Source organism: Caloenas nicobarica, chromosome 1 (assembly GCF_036013445.1).
Source record: "Caloenas nicobarica isolate bCalNic1 chromosome 1, bCalNic1.hap1, whole genome shotgun sequence".
Classification (NCBI taxonomy): Eukaryota; Metazoa; Chordata; class Aves; order Columbiformes; family Columbidae; genus Caloenas; species Caloenas nicobarica.
This window is the reverse complement of record NC_088245.1, coordinates 119827009-119845675: the sequence shown is the minus strand read 5'-3', so window position 1 is coordinate 119845675 and position 18667 is coordinate 119827009. Positions and strand designations below refer to the sequence as shown.

General features: G+C 42.3%; 1 protein-coding gene across 1 annotated transcript; it reads right to left on the bottom strand.

The window, feature by feature from the left end:
- Nucleotides 1-8796: 8796 nt before the first annotated feature.
- RSPH1 (radial spoke head component 1) lies at nt 8797-16146 on the bottom strand. The gene is made up of 9 exons (XM_065643967.1): nt 16082-16146; nt 15391-15504; nt 15168-15273; nt 13932-14022; nt 13565-13700; nt 13186-13257; nt 11357-11546; nt 10769-10912; nt 8797-8952 (listed from the first exon to the last, which is right to left on the bottom strand). The coding sequence occupies exons 1-9, from the start codon at nt 16130-16132 to the stop codon at nt 8921-8923; spliced, it is 936 nt and encodes a 311-aa protein (XP_065500039.1). The 5' UTR covers nt 16133-16146; the 3' UTR covers nt 8797-8920.
- Nucleotides 16147-18667: the final 2521 nt, after the last annotated feature.

Sequence of the window (18667 nt, the reverse complement as noted above, 5' to 3'; positions counted from 1 at the left end):
ATATGTCTGCATGCATGCCATAAGCCATCAGGGCATGTCACAAAGCCAACATTCAGGCTTTTGGGCTGAGAGGTATCTGACAAGAACCCTTATCTGTGGGTGTGAAGATTTCATATCTCAGCCTTGCACCTGAAATGATTCATTTTGACTTTCTAACTCTGGTGAAGTTGCTTGAGCTCTTGCTTTTCTGACAGCGCTGTGATTTTAAAGTGAAAATCAAAAACCCCAGGGCCAAGAGAGGAGCTCTTTAGCTAGCAAGCGACACAAGGAAGGGCACAGGACTGCATCGCTAGTTGTAGCTTGAGCATATGAGCTGGGTGGCTACAGATGCAACCCCAGAAAAAGGTAAAAACCTCAAGTGCCATCATAGCCCCTTCTTGCTCCGAGGGAGCAGGATGCCACTGCAGCACTGAGAAGACCGTGGTTTGGTTACTTCTCTGTATCTTGCCCTGTCATGCACTTGCTGTTAGCTGGGAGGGGTGGGTGTGGTGAGGGATGGTTTTGCCCTGACCCCTGAAGGCAGTGGCAAGGCTCCTCTGTGGTCTTCAGGAAGGGCTGTGAGTCAGAGGTCTAGCTGAGAAAAGGAAGTACGATAAAAGAAAATCAGCATGTAGGGGAAGAGCAAGATGATGAGGGAGGAAGCAACACCTCTGCCTTGTGCTCAGCCATGCTAACAGCAACCAGTAAGGGTCTCCCACCACATTGCCTGCGCCCTTGGGCTGGGCTCAGCCTTGGCCACGGGTGCAAGCCTGACTCTCGGTTGGTGAAAAGCAGCCCCTCTGGGCTGCTTCCTCACCAAGGAACCTGTCCAAGTGGGAAGGAATAGGGAAATGGGGACAGCAGGACAATGAGGGTGGCGTGTGGCAAGGACTTGGCCCTGGGCATGGCACATCTCCAGTCACTCCCAGGAGGTTTGACCTCAATGCCCATAAAGGAGTCAACTTCCACCTCACAGTGCTCCTGTGGGTCTTTCCTCTCTATGGAAGCTGTCGCTTTTGGTGTGATTTGCTCTGATTTCATCAAGTGATTTCAAGCCATAGGACAGGTGTCATCTGAGAAGCTGTCACCCCAGACTAAAACCCCCATGTGAGAGATGGTCCCAGCTCTGGCCAGGGCTTGAGGATGTGCAGTACCAGGATGTAGGTGTTGGTGTGTGCTTCTGGGTCAAGCTTTTGCTAGGGATACAGTCCCTGGACAGGGATTTGGCTCTGTTTTAACACGTGATAGCAGCAGCACTTGTTATAGGCCATGCTACCATTGTCCCTCACATCTGAAAAGCTGCCCTTTGAAACAGCTTTTGCAGTCTGTGTCCCAGGTTTCAGCTTATCTGCTTTCAGCCTTTTGAGTTGCTCCAGCCTTGGGACTGATCCCTCCTGTCAACACGAGAAGAAACACAGGCGAGTTGCAGGGACTGTCTTTCTTCTCTAGTGGGGCACATGTCTATGCAACTATATTGAATAAGGGGAGGTCTTAGCTCGGTGGCCCCAACATGGAGGCTGGTTGGGGTGAAACAAAAGCCCTGATGAAGATAAGGACAGGTGGGAGTGATCGTGGTGCTCCACATCCATGCAGGAAGGGAAAATGCCTGCTGCTCAGATGACACTTGGTGAGAGCAGCCATGATGGCACACTGCTCGCCGGGGGACAGAGCCAGGAGCAGATAAGGAGAGGCAAGTGAGACTCACCTGGCTGCAGGATATGGAGTTGGCACTAACTCACAAGAAAGAGAAAAAGGAAACTTCCTTCAGGAACAGGAGTCTTCAAAGCCATTTAAAAGACTGGTCATTTTTAAAGCATTATTGGCATAAAATTTCAAGCGCTTTCATGAGAAACTTTCCCCTATTTTTTTAGGAGTAAGAGTTTTTTTCTGTAATACTCTTATATATTAATCCTGGATTGTGCTGCACATACTGGTTTAGGTTGAGAATCTGGACCTCCTTTTAAAACACCAAATAAAACACAAAATGACATCTCTCCCTTAACCCAATGGCATCAGAAGTATTGTCAGGGTGGGTCTGTTGTGAAAAGTAACCTGTAAGAACAGCATCACCTTCCTTGGACCAGCTTCCCTACATTGCTGCCACCATGTGCAACATAGCAATGAAATACCACTCTTTGCTTTTCACTCCTTTTGGTCTCCAGAAGTAATGTTACTAAAAGCCAGTTTACAGCAGTCTAATCCTGTAATTGTCCATCAAGTTCCTATCTAAAATGAGTACGTGCAGGCTGCCCTAGAGGCAGGTGTTGAGAGGGGAGATGGACATGGCTGGGGGAAGTGCCTCTGTGGCTGGTAGCCCTTTCTTACCGGTGAGTGGAACATGAGGGAAGGATTCAACCAGTATGCCCAATCTTGGTATTTAATCAAGAGGCCCACAGAGCACAAACAACACTATTTGCAAACTAAATATGCTCAACAGGTAGATTGCTAAGACACTTCAATAATAAGCAAAAGAAACAGGAAATTATTTTCCAGTTTCTTGATTTTTTATTGCGACTTCAAAAAATAAATGTTGCTTTTCTCCATTGCAATTTTCTTTAATCTGATCTATTTCATTACAAAGTTATGTGCTTTAATAGAAGCTTTTAATACTACCTAGAGAATCTGAATGTTTTGTTTATATCTCAAAAACTGAAAATATATATTCTTTTGATAAAGATATACAGTGCAGTTAATATATGGTGACACCTTGTGGGAAAACACAGCCTCAGAACTACAACGACTAAATAAGATCTGGTGTGATTGAGAGATAGGGAGGGGGAGCAGCATTTTTGTTTTCAAACAAGAATACTCTTTCCATACACGTTGAAAGCATAATAACAGAGAAATTTACAGTAATGTTTGGGACTACTTCTAGGCAGAACTGCTTGGGGAGACACTTTTGCCCAGTTCTTCTGAAAAGCAAGATTAAAAAAATGCTGCGCATGTTTTGTTCCTGATTTTTCTAAATCTTTTTCATTGTGCCAGTGTTGTTACTGCTGCAAGGCAAATGGGCGGTTCGGCTGACACAGAACAGTAGTTATTTCTATTCAGTTTGCACAATTTTAAATCATCAGGTGGGGAGTAAAGCAGTTGAGTAGATTTTTGGCTGTCTTCTGAGAGTTTTGTTATCGAAATGCTCTGAAACATAAGGAATTTTTTTGAAAAGAATGTATGCAGCTGTTTATTGTGAGTTCAGAAAGAAGTATGGGTCTGGTCTTTATCTTTTAGTGCTTTCTTTAGTGGGTGATTAAAAATTAAAATGTTCATGACCCTTTGAACCTGAGAACAGCACGAAAGCTTTGAACAAATAAAAGATTGTACTATGGGGAATAGGAAGGAGTTAGTGAATAATTTAATTTTACAATCCAGTTTTTTGTGGAGATCACAAAGGGTCTGGACAGCACATCAGGCCTCTTGATTCCATCACCTAGTTAGAAGAAAAACTTGGAGAAAAATTGTGCAAAACCTCAGGAAGCAACGTCTCCTACCTCTATGGGTGCAAGGAATAAAAACAAAACCATATTGTTAGAAGAATTTAACCCTATCCACCTGAAAGTGCCTCCTTAATGGAACTATTTCTGTAATCAAGTGTTTGGAAAACCAGGGCCTAGATCTGTAGCATTTTGGCATGCAGATACTGCTAGGTTGGGGAGGAAAGCAAATAGAGATGCTGCTAACATACACATGCTCTGGAAAATGGCATAAATTTCCTTAGCATGAAGTTGATGAAAGAGGGTAATGCTTGCTTTATGCAACAGCTCAAACTGGTCTTGGTTCCCTTATCTTCTGTGACTGTAAAATGAACTTCTCTCCAAAGGTGCTTAAAACATTTGCATTTTCAGGTGGAAACAAGTGCATCACAAGACCTTCTTGGTGTGAGAAGAACCACAGATGTCTCCTTTAGCTGCAATGAACTCTTGTGACCAGCTTCCTTGTCAATTGTGGAAAAAGTTCCATCTCTGGGAAAGAAGCTCTGCAAGTTAAACATGACAGGGTCTCCTGATGTTTTTCTAAGACATGTGGAGCGCAGATACTCTCAGCACCATTTTTCATACACAGCTTTATATGTAGGAGAGAATTATCTGACTCTTAATTTCGAACTCATAGTGTCTTATATGTCTTCAATATACCAAGGTCAGGTTGGATGAGGCTGTGACCAACCTAATCTACTGAAAGATGGCCCTGCTCATGGCAGGGGAGGTAGACTAGAGGATCTTTAAAGGTCCCTTCCAACCCAAACCATTCTGTGATTCTATGAGTCTATGATTCTATGATTCTATGATTCTACGATTTAAAGGCAAAAAGCTGGGCACCTGCATCAATATCAGATGCATAAGTTTAAATGGTCCAATATTTTTAAACAGTATTTGTACCAACTTTGGAGTACACTTTGGACAACAGAGTTATAACCTAAGGATGAAAAGGTGGAGGGAAAGCTTCAAGGTCTTAAGTTCAACATTATATCCTTGCATCCGGCACATTGTGTTTCTTACTTTATTTAGGAAGATGTCTGAAAAATGGCTGCTATAATACTATCTAAAATGGTCTTTCTTCATTACCAAGAAGTGAAGAGGCAGAAAGATGAGAGAGGTTTAGCATACCTTCATGCAACAAGTTTTGTCAAGGGTTCTTCTCTCTCCAAGATGGGGGTGAAGGAACCACTATTAACTAGTTTCCAAATTATCCTTAAGGTATTTCTGAAAAATACAGTGAAATGAAATGTCTCCTCTGACAAAAGCACCAGTGGTTTCCAAAAGGAGCAAGCCATCTTCTTGGGAGCACTTTTTAGCACATTAAAGTCTTCCACATGTTCTTAGCTGCTCTTGGTTGTATTCTAGACAGGATGGACTTTTTGCAAATATACCCACTGGAGGTCACTCATGTACTAATAAATGGTACCGTGCTGGCTGCTGCAGGGGAGAAGGTAGTTTCATAAATCAGCCAAGAATGAACTCAGCTTGAACTGAAGATTACTTTAAAACAGAAATTAGTTGGGAAATATGCTGTGTGGATATTTCTCAAATTTACAATAGAATGTACTAAAACTAGCAAACAAACTAATGATTTTTAGCTTTTTATAAATAGACAAAAACATCAACATTAGCAAGCCAAGTTTGCTTTCATCTAGTGACAGTAATAATGGCAATGCAGCACTTCTCTTTGCCAAAGAAAGCAAAAAAAGGAAAAGATAACCACCTTTAAAAATACTCACTGAACTCAAATTCAGTGCAACAAGAAATAGCAAACAGTATTACATGTAAGATAGGAGGGGAAAGATTGCATGGGAATTTTCTCACTGTGACATTTCTGGTAGGAGACAAATTGCAAGAAGAAGTAATAAATTCTGTTATATGTCTTGTTTCCTTATCTCTACTTTCTGTTAATCCATTTTTATCACTAAACTTCTGGGCACACCTTTGCTGAAATTGTGAGTTGTTGAGAAAAGGAACTTGCTAAAATGTTTTCCCTTTTTCCCCTAAATAAAATTTTTAGTATAGATTCCCTGCTCTGAGGTGAAGAAAAAAAAATGCAGGTCTTGTTTCAGCAATATCAGTACAATATCTCTTATCCCAGCTGGGCCAAAACCAGTTATTTTACTTCAAAAGCAAACTGCTACTGGCTGGCAACTCTCTACCTCAGGCTCCAGGCCCATCAACATTCATACCAATGTTCTCACTGTACAAGAGAGTCAATGAAAGTCAGACAGATACATATGTTAATAATTAAGGTATTGCTTACGTATTATCAGGAAAAAAATGTTTCAGAGCAGCTCCATTCACCTGCATAAGAGGAGAAAAGTTCTGTCCATGTCATTTAGTGTTTGCAAAATACCTTGTGCAGCTCTGCCTTCCTCTCTACTTTTAACTTACTATTTGTATAACGTCATTTGATTCTGTAGGCTTCTAGGGGACTTCTGCAGCTTCTGTCTCCTGTTGGCTGTTCTCTGATTGACAGGTTCTCGATTTAAAAGGAGCTGCATGTTCAGTAGCTAGCTGCTTGCTGATAAGTGGGTGCTGGACTGGTTTTTGTCTACTGTTTAGGGATGCTTATTCAGCTGGGAGATGGGAATAGAGCAAGCAGAGATTTCGGTAGCTTGTGTGGGTGCTGGGGAAAAGCAGAAACCCTCCTGCAAACAGTATGGGGCTGTGCAACACCAGTGTGGATAAGTTACTGAGTCTGATCTCCAGCATCAGCAAAGAAAGTACCCTTGGCATGTCAGTGATGACAGCCTAGACAGGGCTTGAGCGGGGGGAAGTTGTGTCCAGGTGTCTCACTGGGGCTGTGGGTGATGGGGTTCTCCCCTGTGGGAGGTGTGTGGTGGTCCAGGTGCTGTGTAACCAAGGGCCTGCAGAGGAAGGTGTGCAGGCTGCTCGCTATTAAGGAGTGTAAATGGGATATCAGGAGGGTCTCCACAGAGGTGAGAGCCTGAGGTGGAGGGATGTCTGGGGGCTGTGCCGGATGGAGCAGTGTACAGGGACTCCCCTGAGGCAGGTTGCTGAAGTTCATGACTTCTGACAGCAGGAGAAATGTTCCTCCTCCCTGCTCAGACCTGAATACAGAGTTGGTATTGAGCCCTAATAGCCATGGGAGGAAAACAGATGCTGCTAAGGGAGGCTTCAGAGCCAGCTGTGCCCATCTTGAGCAACAGCAGCAAATGGTAGCAGCTGGAGATCTCCTTCTGTAGGGAATAAAGAAACCTAACTGCTGACCAGATATGCTGTCATGGGATGTTTGCTGTTTGGTAGATGCCCAAAGACCAGGTGTTGTAGAGAGATGGCCAAGGCTCATCCAGTCCCCTGACTGTTACCCCTCATTGCTCATCAATGTGACCATCAGTGATGCTGCTGAGAGACACCTGAGGCAAAACAAGAGTAACTGTAGGATTCTGGGTGGCATAGGGCAGGGAAACCCAGAGGATGTCCCATTAAACCTCCATGAGAAGAGGTCAGCTGGAATGGACACAATCCTGGGAGGTAACGACTAGTCACACGGCTGTTGCCATAGGTAGTGCTTTAGTTTTCATCACCGTGGGTCCCTCTTGGAGGAACAAGGCAATCTAATAAAGTGGAGCAAGGATATCTTTGTCAACAGGTTTGTAAATCTGGTGATGAGAGACTTCAACTTGATACCTTGAAGGATGGTAATTGTGTACACTAAGTGAAGGAATGGAGTTCAGAGGTGGTAAATAAATGGGGCAGGGTGATAGGAGCAAGATATCTCTTGGGCAAGATAAAACAAGTCAAAAGGGGCCCTGCCTTAACTATACATGTAGAAATGGATCCAGCCTAGGAAAGAAAAAAGAGGAACTAGAAACTGCTCTGTGTGTAGATGCAGAACTGTGAGTGACATTCTTGGAAAATCTGACACATGGCAGGACAGCTCACACATCTGGAGCTCTCCAATTAATGAAGGGATCATTGGTAAAGATAGAAAGGGAAAATGAAAGGAAGAGTTTGTTTGCCTGCCCTGAAGAAGCAGCTTGAATGCTGCTTGGAGTTCTTCTGTGCTACGGGCAATATGCTGCTTAAGAGCTGGTGGATCAGCAAGGGTATAAAGTGTGGCATAGTGTTGGGAATTTGTTACAGACCCACTTCCTCACCCTGATCAGTTGACAGTCTCCTTTAAACAGCTTGAGAAAGGCTACAAGTTAAAAACAAACAAATAAACAAACAAACAAAAAATTGGGACTAAGCTGAAACACACACAAAAAAAGTGGTGATATACAGAATACACTGAATAAGTAGTAATATACAAATATTCTGAATATTGTATCAGAAATAGTGTGGCCAGCAGAACTAGGGAAGTGATCATCCCCTTGTACTCGGCACTGGTGAGGTCACAACTTAAAAACTGTGTTCGGTTTTGGGCCCCTCCCTACAGGAAAGACATTGAGGTGCTGGAGAGAGTTCAGAGGAGGCAATGAAGCTGGTGAGGGGTCTGGAGCGCAAGTCTGAGGAGCGGCTGAGGGAACTGGGGCTGTTTAGCCTGGAGAAAAGGAGGCTGAGGGGAGACCTTATCACTCTCTCATTTGTCTGTTCTCCCAAGTAGGTAGTGATAGGATGAGAGGAAATGGCCTCAAGTTGTACCAGGGGAGATTTAGATTGGGTATTAGGAAAAATTTGTTCACGGAAAGGGTTGTCAGGCTTTGGAACAGGCTACCCAGGGAAGTGGTTGTGTCACCATCCCTGGAGGTGTTCAAAAGACACGTAGATGTCACACTTAGGGACATGGTTTAGCAACGAACTTGGCATTGTTAGGTTAACAGTTGGACTCTATGGTCTTAAAGGTCCTTTCTAACTTAAAAGATTCTATGCTTCTATGAAAATGGAAGCAAAAGCAGACTACAAAGGGAGAATTTAAAAACACTACACCAGTGTTAGGAAAGCAAAATTCAGTTTGAGTTCAAACTGACAAGGAGAGATTTAGGGCAACAAGAAGAGTTTCTGCAGCTACACGAATAAAAAGAATAAACAAGGAAAACGTAGGTCTGTAATTAGTGGTTTCGTGACAGGGGATATTGATGAAGCTGGGAAGCCCAATGCTGCCTTTGCCTTTACAAGCTAGATCCCCAGATCTCTGTGCCCAGAGGAAGGATTTAAAGAAGAGAAGAACTACCAGTAGTGGGAGAAGATTGAGTTTGTTTCTGCAAACTTGTGAGGAGACAACTTCATGAATCCAGGGTAACTCCATACTGATTTTGACAACTGACTACCTGCTAGATGGAATAAAGAGACTTACTGTGAGACTGCACACTCTGGGATCGTATAAGTTTCAGAGATATTTATTCCAGACGGAACAGTGATGGAAGTGTTTATTTAAAGTATCTTAACTCAGCCTTCTGTGAATAAAAATATTGCAGGTTTACTCTAGTAAATGATTCACTCTGAAATTTCCTTTTCTTGGCTCTTTAGATGTATCCAATTAGTCTGCTTCCTTTGATTCATCCTCCTAGGTCCTCTAAACTAGTAGTTGCTGTGGAGGTGAAGGGAAAACAGGTCACAGAGATACATTATAAAATAGTAGAAAATAATCCTAGTAACCTAAAATATAATTCTAGAACTATGCTGTCTACTTCAGTCATCTTTCCCATTACCTTTCATTGCCAATACTTGAATTTAATTGTTACATACTGTTTGTCAGCTGCCAGACAGACTCAGTACACACATATATTGACTGCCAGCTGGCCCATGCGTAACTCTGAAACAGCCAAAGAACGTCTCCTGTTTAGACAAGTATCACAAAAAACATGGAGCAAGAAGGATGGCATTCCTGTCTGGAAAAAATGATGGTAATGGGAGAGAATACAAGGCTGCAAGAAACAAAATTTTGTTACATCTGCTTTTCACATTATGCATATTTTCTTCATTTCATCTTACTATGACTTAATCTTGCTAAACATAAAGACAAGAGGAACAATATGTTGCCTAATTAAGTATGGATGTAGACCTATGCTGCAAAATGTATGAAATTCAACTCTTTTATACTAGAAATAAAGAGCTGGAAGGAACTGTGAGAAGATCTATCACATTCCTATGTTTTCATGCATTGGAATCTGCATCTATGCTGTCTCTGACAGGTGCTTGGGTCCACTCGCTCTTTTTTTTTTTCTTTAAATAATAATAATAATAATTTTTAAAAGGAATACCAGGACTGCTTCATTGTGGCAGGCCAAAAATTTGTTAGAACAAAGTTCAGTTAAAAATAGTTATTTGAGTCCAAGAGACTTTGAGGCAAACCAAGTTCAATGAAACTGCCAAATCTGCAGCAGAGCTATGCAGGAAACCGCTTAGATTTCTGCTGGATCTGATCCAATCCCAAGGATCCTGTAAGATACCAGTCCCACACACCAGCTAGCTGGCTAGTCTGCCCTGAAGCAGGACTGCACCTTCAGAGGTGATGAGTTAAAAATGAGAGCAAATTAACTATGAAAATACCAAGAGCTCACCTAAATGTTTAGTGTACTCCAGACATTCTCACAGGGTTGAAGAGTCTTTCTGATCTCTATGGATAGTGCTTTGTTTTGATTTATTGTAAAATGGACTGATTACAAATGGATAAATTTATCTTATGTTTTCATCCATCAGATATGTAATCTTGTAAATGTTAACACAATAAACACAAACAACACAATTTGGTGGAGACCTATAGGCTAAATATGAGCAAACATAGATGCATCCTTTTGTTGCTGCTTAGTAATTTTGTATTCAAAAGAGGCTTCTGAACTGCCAGGAAGAAAACCTGAGCATCTGAATTCCAGGTTTCTTTGTTTCGTAAGAGAAATAAATCAACCAGAGACTGTTCAAACCATAATGGATAACAATACATAAAATTTGTTTCTTCAGATTTGTTTTGCCTGCTTTTTAACTTCAGTTGAGAGAATAAGAATACGCAGTTCCAGTCATGAGAGAAAAGTGCAGTGCTCAAAACCCCTTGCATTTCCCAGGGTCTGAAATTTTCTCTCTCATTTTTGTACAGAAAAAAGTGTGCAAACACAATCACTTACAAATTCAGCCCTACAGTTGCTGTCAATTGAACATGCATAGATAATGCTGCACAAAGGTGTCACTTCTAATTTGTACTGTTATGACATATGAACTTGACTACTCAAAACCAGTTTACATCTATAGAGGACTGCCCCCCTTATAAAAGGTAGAGATTCCCATGGTCTCTTTGGCTTGATAATGGACCTCTCAGCAGCAGCATGACTTCAGCTATTGACATACATCACTTCAGACCCTGGTTGCTAATTGAAGAGTGAGAGAATGAGCATGCATGCCCCATTCCTCACCTTGATCCTCCTGATCTTTGTTTTGTTCTTCCTCTCTGTTTCCCTCATCTTCCTCTTCTGCATCCCTTGCTGGGCTAAGAACTTCACTGGATGCCTCATGAAGAGAAAGCTCATCATCCCTACCCTCAGCAGCCTCATCAGCAACTGAAATAAGAGAAATTAGAAATACCAAAGTAATTTTTACAAATTTGCACTCAGCCATCTCTTTCATGCAGTAGCAAATAACTCTTAATGAAGTCTGCAGTCTCTATTGATGTGAAAAATCCCACAAAATCTTCTGTAACTATTTAAAATCAAGTTTGTACAACAGTCCATTATAGAAACTAAAATGATTCATAGGCTTCCCAAGACAGTTGTACCTAACTACACTATGTAAGATAAAACAGACATATACATATTTTGTACAGATTATGAACCAGCTTGGCGGTTCCCAACATTCAATATGTGGTAAAAATTATAGGAGGAAAAGAAACCAAAACCAAAACCAAAACAAAAAAACCCTCTCACACCACTTGATATTAAACCTGAAAAATACTGTTTCAGGGGATAGTCAAAGCATGGAGTTTCTAGGTGTCCAGCAGAACAAACCTGAAATTGTTGGTATTATATTCTCCTCTTCAGTTACTGCTGCTGCTGCTGCCACTAGGGAGGCTTCTCTGGGAGAAGGTGGGTTTTCCCCATGGGGAGTCCAGAGTGTTAATTTGGCAATTTCTGATGCTTTCCATTTTGGTGCAGCAAGTAACGAGGGTTCTATCTCTTCTTCATCCTCTCCTTTATCCTATAAACAAGTCATGAAATCCAGCATCTCATCTTACAGGTATTAAGGGAATAACTAAGATAATGGTTCTGTGTGCTGAAAACTCTTTATCTGGGCTCAAAACAGCAATCACATGGCCTTTTAAAGTTTTAGTGGTGAAGGAACTTCAGCAGCTGCAAAATCTTGGAAGAGAACTGCGGTTTGAACCTTGATTATATCAGATGACTACTACCAATGATCAGTGCTTGCCAGCTTGCTTTCTTTAAGGTAAAATTTTGTCTTTTCCTAAAACAGAACGGCTTTGAGGGGCCTATCAACTATGTCTCCTCTTGTATGCCTGTCTACAGTATAACAGCAGCAAATAACACCTGATTCTCTCTATGGTAGATGCTACACTGTCTATCTCACACAGGAACAGAGTGGTCAAACATCACTTTCTGCCTCTTTTTTTGCTTAGGGAAGACTATGGAATGGATCTAGGAGACAGTGAGGTACTGCACAAATCTTATGGGTTTGAAATTTGAAGAAAACTTTTTTAATCTAAAAAATTATGCTTTATTTTATCCAAATGTGAAGGAATCTTAGTAATGGAATAATTACCTCCACTGCAAACTAATTTGTTTACATTTTCTTTAAATGAGCCTTGTTCTGCAATTACTTCAACTGAAGAAAACAGGCAAAATATAATCTTACTTTAGTGACAGCACTGCCCCTTGATTTACACAGTCATTACAGCATTCACATGAAAATAAATTATTGTTCCTGCAAGTAATGATTTTCAGAAGCTGCGTGCTTAACCATGGGTTCTTAAATTCATGTTTAAACTTCCACATCAATGGCCTAATATTCTAAAATCAGCACATCCAACAATTCCCAAATGAACTGAGGATACTAGATACACATTACTTTGGATACTCATATGAATCTAATACTTAATGTGAGGATCTCTTGTGTTAAGCCAAAAAAGCAAAACAGTCTCCATGTTTTGCAAATCTCTGGCACTAATGATAGGATTTATTATTATTACTATTTCGTCTTTGTCTTAAGAAACACTTGCTGCATTGGTGAATTTTCAAAGAGTATGTAATGGGAACTAATCTATCTGTCAACAGAGGTAGCAAGCTCTACCCTAAAATGCAGCATATTTTCTTGAAATCAAACCATTAATGTTAAGTTATATTTTGCAGCATATTAATCAATAATATTTCAAAACATTCCTGCATGAAGGAGAAGGAAATATAGGCACCAGTCCCAGCTGTTCCCTACAATTATTAGGAGCTGTGGATAATAAGCTCCTATGAGGACCAGGACAACAATGGGACGTATTTCCAAAACATAAATCTGCTGAAAGTTACCATTTGTATCCATAGCATCAAGCAATTCAAAATATAAGAAGAAATATTTTGAATTGTTTTCTGGTGTTCAGAATGAAGTGAAATACAGGCTAAGTGTACAGACAAATACATCTACATTCTTCTGTGGTTTGAAACCTCAAATGTTGTGAAAGGTCCTGATTCTTCTAAACAACCTGATTCTTCTAAACCACTCGTTAGATTGACTTTAACATCAGTATCTGTAAGACATTTTATAGATTACTCAACAATAGATTTGATTTACTGAGTTCTCTGATATTAAGTATAATCTGCATTATTTCATTTACCTGCTCCGCTTGTATGTATTCACCATGCTGTTCACATCCAATATCAAAGACATATTTGCCATGACCTACAGGCTGCACAAAGATAACAAAAAATTCAGCAGAACTATAAAGTTAGTACATTCTAAGCATGTAAATGTAAAATATGCTTTACTACAAAATACCTAAAATAGCTAATAACAATATAGTTTGAAAGCAAAGTTGCAGAGAAACTTGGCATTCTGTCCTACAGATTAATTCAGTGTCATATGTTACACTTATGGTACAAGAAATACTAGAAAAGATGAGGAGCCTAGCTTCTTATTTTGAGTGGAAAAAGATCATATAAAGGCAATTCTATGCTAGCTGTTCAGAGTAATAGAGAGTTTTGCAGAACACTTACATTTCCATTCAAGTACCTGCCCTTAAATCTATGGTTTAGGTGGATAAGTTCAGCTGCTCCTTCCTGGTTTCCTTTTACCCAACCACCAACATACTTAGATCTTGTGTCTTTATAGACATATGTACCTTGCCCATGCCTAAGGAGAAAATAATAATTTTGGTTTATATTACTGAATATTAAGAATTTAGGATGTTGTTAAGGTATTTAAACTGTATTATTCAAGTAGCTGAAGTGACTCAAGTTGGAGTAAAATGCCAAAGTCATCCAGTAGCACTTGATTGGCTGCAATCAGCCACGCTCTGAAAATAACCTTTGCATTTTAATGCCATTGGGTGACTTGAAACATCACTGCAAGAATGAAACAAACCTATTGTGGTCACGCCATTCTCCAGTATAGGTGTCTCCATTCGGATACGTATACTGTCCATAGCCATGTCTCTGGTCATTCACCCAGTCTCCTTTAATGAGAACACAACAAAACCAGAGTGAGATGTGGCATATTTCATAGTCTGATATGGTGGTCAGTTTGTGAAGTTATCATACGCAAATTATTAGAGAAGGAAAAGAAAGCTATGACATCATTATGATTCCTTACTGTTCCTTAAACTAAGCCCTTGCTCTTTTTTTCTTCTGTCTGTGCCACTCCACAAATATTTTGGCAGCTGCCTGATCCCCCTTTCACTCCAAACACATTTTGTCCATCACAGTCTACTCCATTATCTTATGATGAACAGAAGAAGCCCTGTAACATCCTGCTCCTATCTTTAAATTTGGTAATAAGTATTACAGTTTCATTAGATAATGTGACACTTCCACTCAAATGAAAAGGGGGACTGCTACAATTTGACTCATTTGCTAAAATTGTCCTGACAGTCACGGGACATATATACTCAAAAAGATGCTAGATTGTGTGTCTTAATTAATCTTCTGTTCAATCTTTAAAAAAACCCCAACCAACCAACCAACCAAACAAAAAAAGCAATCACAGGTGGATACAGTCCTGTAAGGCAAGAACTCGGCTGCTCTTTTTGCCCTCTGCTTCTAGCTCTCACAATGTCAATGTTCTTTCTTGCCCAGCTTGGAAAGGAGGGGGGGAAATGTTGTCCCTTGAAGGTTAACTGATATTCAGAATGCTTTGGGTACTCTCCAGGACAAGGGAAACAATGCAAGCTTCAGCTTCTTCAAACTTCAGATGTATGCCAGCCCCTGAGTAAGTGTTCTAATCAGTAGGCTATTTTTTAAGGATGGACTTAATAAAGTTCTAAACCACTTTATACTGAATACAGTCTGTAGTTCTAATCATCACTCAGAAATAAGTAATTATACTCTTTTCTACCAAGATGGCAAGAATAAACCACTACTAAAAACCACACTTCTCAGAAAAATCAATAAATACCCATAGATAAAATAAAACACACTCCTCAGTGCTTATAGTAGTAGTTAAAAAAAAAAATAAATTAAAGGCAAACATTTTGTAGCAAATTTATCTTCCTAAAATAATACTTCCTCCTATTCACCTAACTCCTTGCATTCCAGGGGAGGGGAGAGCAAGAAGGTGTCCTGTCAGTTACAGAAATCCTTGCAAGTGTGTTCACTATTTTACCTTCATATTTTGATCCATCTGGATAAAAAAAAATACCCTGGCCATGCTTTTTGTTTTGAAGATACTGTCCAATGTAGCGAGCACCATTTTTAAATCTGTAGGTCCCCTGAAAGATATTTGGTATAGGCAAAATACTCGTCAGTTCTCACTCTTGTTTCAATACAGTGCCCAAACAGAACTGTTGAGACATACACACAACCACTGTCTTCTGTCACTGTCTTACCTGTCCATTTCTGAAACCGCGTTCATATTCTCCATCGTATGTATCACCATTGGGTAGACGAGCCTTCCCACGGCCATGTCGCTCACCTTCTGCATTGCGTTCACCATCATATTCCTGAACAAATGTGACAAAAAGTTAAACAAGAGGGCTAGACCTGACTAAATTTAACCTAACTAGACAGAGGAAAACAGGTCTTTTGCTCAAAGCTCCTCCAGCTCAGCTTGAATCCGAGGCTGCAGGAGCAGCTGGCCAACAGATGCACTGCTTATGCAGACACTTTCGTCAGACCCTGGCACTCAGAGGCTTTCCTTCCCTTCCTGAAACGCTACTGGAAAGTATGGCTGACTTGTTTTCATCCAGTGGAGAAAGTCAGGCAGGTCCCAGCGAAAATGGTACTGCCCCACGTCCGAAACCCCTGCTCCCAGGGAAGAAGCGCCTCGGCAGCTCTCCCAGGCTCGTCACGGCCGGTATACGGTATTTCAGACCCCGTGACCGGTAACGTTCACTGCTCCTTCACCGCTGGCGCTCCCCCACCCCCTGCCCGGGGCGCCCGTGGCCCTGGGCCGCTTCCCGCCCCGCTCCTCCCCAGCGGGGCCGGGCCCCGCCAGCAGCAGCGGCCGGGAGGCGGGGCAGGGCCGCCTCTACCCCGCGCTGCTGAGCCGCCAGCGGCACCGCGACCGCCCCGCCGGACCCCCAAATCGGCCTCGGCCTCCTCGGCCTCCTCAGAGCTCAGGTCCGACATGGCCGCGGCGTCACCGTCACCGTGGCAACCACGGCGAGCGGGGAAGGGGAGGGCGGGGCGTGGGCTCGCGCTGCTGTCCCGGGTGCTGAGAGCAACGGCCGGCGGGGCGGGGCGGGGCGGGGCGGGGCGGGGCGGGGCGGGGCGGTGAGCGGTCGTCCGCGCGCTCTCGCCGCTGAGGAGAAGCGGCGGCGGCCGGCGCTGTTACCCAAAGCGGGGACTCCCGCCTCCCCAAGGGGCCTCCCGGGCTGCCTGGTGGCTCTGGGAGCGGAACTCCAGGGAGGGGTGCAGCAACCCGCCCTTCCCCCGGCACTGATGTCCCTTCTGGCTTCTTGCGCTGAGCTTTGCCCAACCTGTGCCTTGGGGGTCGTGAGACAGGCTGCTGACATTGGAGATGAGACCTGGGACTCCTCGGTCTTCCGAGAGCTCCCGGGAGTTTGGCCTGTAAACAACATTTTAGATTTTAAAACCATTCCTGCGTCTAGATTATTTTTTTTTCCCATCAGTTTTAATGATATTCAGAAATCCCAGCCCATCTTTTTGTTTTATATCGTAAGAGTTTCAGTCTGATGAGGCTCATTCACCTGCTCGACAGACAGACATTTCCCCCCGATGAATCCCACTGGAAGTTCAGCACGTTCCTTCAGTGGGAGCCAGGAGGCCAGCAGCGTTCAGCTCCAGCCTGAAATCCCACAGGAATCCCACAGCTGGCTTGACGGTGCACATCCCATGGCATGGTTAAAGGCAGAGGACCCACACATACTCATCAAGAGGTGTCACTGAAACCTGCTTTGACTGTCACCAGCACTGTCGTATTGTTAGTGGTCAGGCTCTGCATTCTGGGGCGCTTTGAAGAGATTCCCTTGTTTGCTATGAAAAGAACAACAGAACGGTCCATACGGGTAAACTGGGGGTCAGGACAGAGGTGGGAAATGCTCTACCACAAGTCGCTTCTGGAGCTTAGGCACTGGAAGTCAACAAACCACTGAGTTGTCTTGCCTGGAAAATCCTGTGTTTCTGCATAAATGAATGAAGGGAGTGTGAGTTACCTCTCCCATTATTTTTGCAAAGTTGCACTGAACTGCTGTGGTGACAGGGGCCCTGTGCAGTTCTAAGAGAGTTACTGGTGAAATAGCGGAATGATGAGTCAGTCAGGTTTTTACATCACTTAAACATCTTCTGCTTTCACATGTGCAATTACTTTTACTTCCACTACATTGTTTTCTTCTCCTTTTAGTAACTATAATTCTCAATTATCTTAATATGTAGGAAATTATCTGTATTCTGACTTTTCTCCAAACCCCTCTACTCAGTCAGACTCAGCAGTGATCTCAGATGACAAGCTCACTCACCTCAGCCGGTCAAGAGCCTCCCATACTAGCATGATTACAGCTAAATCAATGCTGGGAGGCAATAAGAGGGCTCTCCTTCCTCAAAAGGCCAAGAAGAGTGGAAGGGAGTAGCTCACGAGGAACAGGAGAGAGGATCATACATGATAGCCACCCTCAGTCCGTATTAATCAATAATAACACCCCATGTGGAAAAGACCTGTTTTGCATTTCATGTCACTTTTTTTTTTATGTTTCATATGTTAGCTGCTGTATTCAAAACCAATTGCTCTTCGAAATTATCTTATTTGCCTCTCTGCAATGTAGTGCTTTGTTATTCTTTGCAGAGGAAAATGCCCTAAAAATCTGCCTTGGCTAAGGGAGTTGTTGGTGACTGCGTTACAGCTCGTGCCCACCTCCTGTAGATGTGAAGGATGAGCTGGTTTGGTGAAGGCAAGTGGCACTTCACTTCTCTGCGAAGCAGCAGCTTCACGGTGCTTGCAGGAGCCTGGGGGGACTCAGGGCCTGCCAGTGGTACAGGACTCAGGCAGATCCCCTCACTATCACTTTGCACAGTAGTTTAATGACCGAGGTTTCACAAGCGGACCCCTGTGAGGATACATGTGGTAAAAAGCTGTTAGCTAACTAGCACTGGGCAGAGGAGGTGATGCTTCTGAGGTAGGACAAGGAGTGGCAAGTGGTTGGAAAACATGGGAGAGGTCACCTTATACCATAGGTCAGAGTTGTAGCACCTGAACCACAAGAAAAACAGGGTCGCCTCTATACAAAGATACATCTTAGTTTTCATAGGCAGGAATCTAAATAGCCAGTATTTAAATAATAAATAAATAATATTTATTTATTAAGATATGTCTCTTATTTGGCATATGTATCTTTTCGGTTTCAGCTGGGCAAAGATAAAAATGAAAAGAGAACTATTGCTAAATACCATCATGTTCTTAGCTCATAGGAAGCATTTGGGCTTCTGAGTTAACACCCAGTTACTAATTTGAATGTACTTTCTGTTTGAAACAATTAAGAACACAGAAATTAAATTTTCTTATCTGCCAGAGCTTTAAGAAGCTATATGTCAGAAAGCAAGATGTGCGGTTCCAGCTACCTGAATGATAAAGGAAGATCAATACTAACATGACCATCTGGACGGTGAAAGAAATAGTACTAACATAATTAGATCACAGCAAAATATAAA

Bases quoted from the DNA above. Each gene is read 5' to 3' on its own strand.
- RSPH1 (XM_065643967.1), bottom strand. From the start codon at position 16,132: ATGTCGGACCTGAGCTCTGAGGAGGCCGAGGAGGCCGAGGCCGATTTG. The intron at 14,023-15,167 runs GTAAAATAGTGA...TTCTCATTAAAG, and splicing joins AGATGGATCAAAATATGAAG to GAGACTGGGTGAATGACCAG. The intron at 13,701-13,931 runs GTTTGTTTCATT...TTTTCTCCTTAG, and splicing joins GAATGGCGTGACCACAATAG to GCATGGGCAAGGTACATATG.